The 3,197-nt window shown below is 35.1% G+C and overlaps 1 protein-coding gene across 1 annotated transcript; it reads right to left on the reverse strand.

Annotated features, from left to right (window-relative positions):
• On the reverse strand, positions 1,319–2,218 carry LOC107607667. The gene is made up of 2 exons (XM_016309593.1): positions 1,726–2,218; positions 1,319–1,455 (listed from the first exon to the last, which is right to left on the reverse strand). The coding sequence occupies exons 1-2, from the start codon at positions 2,216–2,218 to the stop codon at positions 1,319–1,321; spliced, it is 630 nt and encodes a 209-aa protein (XP_016165079.1).

A 3,197-nucleotide genomic window follows, 5' to 3' on the forward strand; every position in this document is an offset into this window, starting at 1 on the left:
TTGGTAGAGATTCCATCCTTGGGCTAAAAAGAAGATTTGGTTTGTTTGTCCAATTGACAAGCATCACAAGTAATGTCTTTGTCAAACTTTATATTAGGAAGGCCTCTAACCAACTCTTTCTTTACAAGTTTAGAAATTTAGTATATGCTAGCATGACTTAGTTTCTTATACCATAGCCATTTTTCAGATTTCATGAAAGTGAAACATGTCACATTTTGATCTTTTAGTTCCTCTAGAGTGAGTCCATACACATTATTGCACCTTTTTACTTCAAACAATATTTCACCAGATTTTTCACACACAACTAAGCATTCCAATTTCTTAAAGATAACCAAGTATCCTAAGTCACACAGTTGGCTAATGCTTAGTAGATTATGTTTTAATCCATCAACAAGAAAAACATCATTAATAACAGAAGAAAATTTTTTACCTACTTTACCTATGGCCACAATTTTACCTTTACCATTATCACCGAAAGTTACGAAGCCTCCATCATATTTGTCAAGTTTGATGAAAAATGTAGACTTTTTGGTCATATGCCTAGAGTATCTACTGTCTAAGTACCACATGTTGTCCTTCCTCTTGGATGCTAAGCAAAGCTGCATAAAGTTCTTAAATGACCTTAGGCATCCAAATCTTTTTGGATCCTTTAATGTCAAACCATCTCCTTTGGCCAAGACCATTATAGTTATCAACTATTTTGTAAAATTTATCACCTATTTGTTCTTCAATTTATAAAACATTGAATAGGAAAATGTCCATCCCGATTGCATAAGTGACAAAATCTTTTAGGTTGCTATTCTTTAAGAAGATTTGGGCTTTGAAATCTTATGTCATTAGAAATGGAGGTCATATTTTCAAATAGTGATATTTTAAGAACTATTTCAGATTTTTCATAAATGCCCAAGTCAGCCTTTTCATAAAGAGGTTTTTGACTAGCTAGTAGGTTATTTAAATTTTTAGAACTCTGAGCAAACTGGGCTAAATCTTATTTTAGACTTTTAAGCAACCTATCATTTTCTTCAAAATAGTTCAAGTATGCAATCACTAAATACTGTTTCTCACAGCTACTAAGTTCAACCTTCAACCGCTTATCTTGTTCAATAAGATCAATAGCGGTTTTGGCTTCCCTTAATTTCTTCTTGAGAAAAGCGTTTTCAGTTTTTAAGATGTCATTTGCCGATTCAAAATCATGACACTGATTTAGAAAACTTCTTAATTTTTCAGTGAGATGATCAATCATGAGATGAAAATCTTCATTAGAGGATTCAATAAAAATTAACTCATCAATTTCAGTGTAGTCAGCCGTAAGACAGACTTAAGAACTATTTTCTGAATCCTCATCTTCATCTGAATCATTCTTCAGATCTTTCCAAGAGACCATAAGCCCATTCTTCTTGTCTTTGTGGATTTTGTCTTCCTTCTTTAGTTTGGGATAGTCAAAATTGTAGTGTCCTGCTTACAAATGATTTTGCTTAGATCATTCTTTGGTCTTTTGGAACTACTTCCCTTACCTCTTCCTCTCATTTTCATCATTCTTCTAAGTTTTTTGGCAAAAAATACAAACTCGTCATCTGATGAATCATCACAGGATTCATCACCCAGTGATTCAATAAATGATTTCAAAATAACTCCTTTCTTTTTTGCATCATTTTTCAAATGAGTGATTTCAAAAGCAAGTAATTTTTCTCTCAGTTCATCATTAAGTCATTTGACTAATGTTACCATTCTCAGCTATGACTATAGCCTTTGTTTCCCACTCTTTTGTGAGACTTCTTAGAACTTTTCTAACGAGCACGGGTTCAGAGTGTGTAATCTCCATAGCATTTAAGCCATTGATGATGATAGAGAATCTTTCGAACATATCATCAATGGATTCTCCTTTCTTCATAGAGAACATCTCGTATTCTTTACACAGCATGTCTATTCTAGTTTGCTTTACTTGGATGGTGCCTTCGTGTGTTACCTGGAGCTTATCCCATATCTCCTTTGCTGTTTTGCACCTTGATACCTTTCGGTATTTCTTAAAGTTGATTGCACAGTTTAGCATGTTGACAGCTTTGGCGTTGAGTTCTATCTTCTTTGTGTCTTCATCATTCCATTTGCCTTCAATCTTGGAAATGACAACACCATCTGCTCCAGTTTTGGTTGAGACTTGAGGACCGTTCATGATGATCTTCCATATGTTATAGTCTGCCGACTGAACAAAGATCTTCATTCTTTCCTTCCAATAGTTGTAGTTTTTTTCATTGAAGAATGGAGGTCTATTGTTTGATTATTCTTCTGTTAGAGTGTATGCCACCACGTTGGAATCATTGTTGCTTGCCATCAGGATCTTTCCTCCAAGCTCCAAAACTTGTTCTCTTTGAGACCAAGCTCTAATACCAATTGATGGTTATCAGTGGCTAAGAGAAGAGGGTTGGATCTTGGCCCCTTTTTTTCTTTCTCGTGTGAACTTGCTTTTTGTTCTGAAATACAGGAGATATTTTGGTTTTGTCTCTTAACTTGGTAGGAGATACTTTTGTTTTGTCTTCTATTGTGCAGAATACAAAAATAGAGAAGAGTGTAGAGATTGATACACAGATATATCCTGGTTCAGCTATCTAGTGCAATGTAGCCTACATCCAGTCTTTATCACAACAGTGATAGAATTTCACTATCTTTTCAACAGATTACAATCACCAATTCTCCCTAGGATCTACCTAATCCTATCTGGGACAAGTCCAGATTCTAACCAAATTTGAACTTGACTAGGACTCAACCTAGCTTTCAACAGCAAAGTGCTAACCCAAATTGCAAGGAAGTCCCCACAGGATCATGACACAAAACAGAAATACATATAAAGAATTCATGAGATAATTATGGCTTTTTCTCCAAGTCTAGCTCACTGCCTGTTCCACTCATTAGATTTTTCTTACTAACCTTACCATGTTTGCCTTTTTTAATTAGACTTAGACAGACTAAACTGAGAAAAAGAAATACAAAATGGTAACCATGAAAGAGAAAAACTTAGAACAACTTAAGAAGTTATGAGAACTGAACCAAGTGCTCTATTCCACTTTCCTTGCTCAACCATTGGTTATTCACCCTTATTATAGAAGAGTGAAGCCTCTAAGGTTTGAACTAAGTTCAACACTTGGGTTGTCTTCTTCCTCTTTCATCAGAGCTCGCAGCGGCGTGGTCAGTGGAGAGAGAGA

This window comes from Arachis ipaensis, chromosome B07 (genome assembly GCF_000816755.2).
Source record: "Arachis ipaensis cultivar K30076 chromosome B07, Araip1.1, whole genome shotgun sequence".
NCBI classification, from domain to species: Eukaryota; Viridiplantae; Streptophyta; class Magnoliopsida; order Fabales; family Fabaceae; genus Arachis; species Arachis ipaensis.

What these genes read in the sequence shown, in the direction of transcription:
- LOC107607667 (XM_016309593.1), bottom strand. Translation starts at nt 2,218, where the DNA reads ATGAAGATCTTTGTTCAGTCGGCAGACTATAACATATGGAAGATCATC. An exon ending in TATAGTCATAGCTGAGAATG is followed by an intron (nt 1,456 to 1,725) that starts GTAACATTAGTC and finishes ATTTGTAAGCAG; the next exon opens with GACACTACAATTTTGACTAT.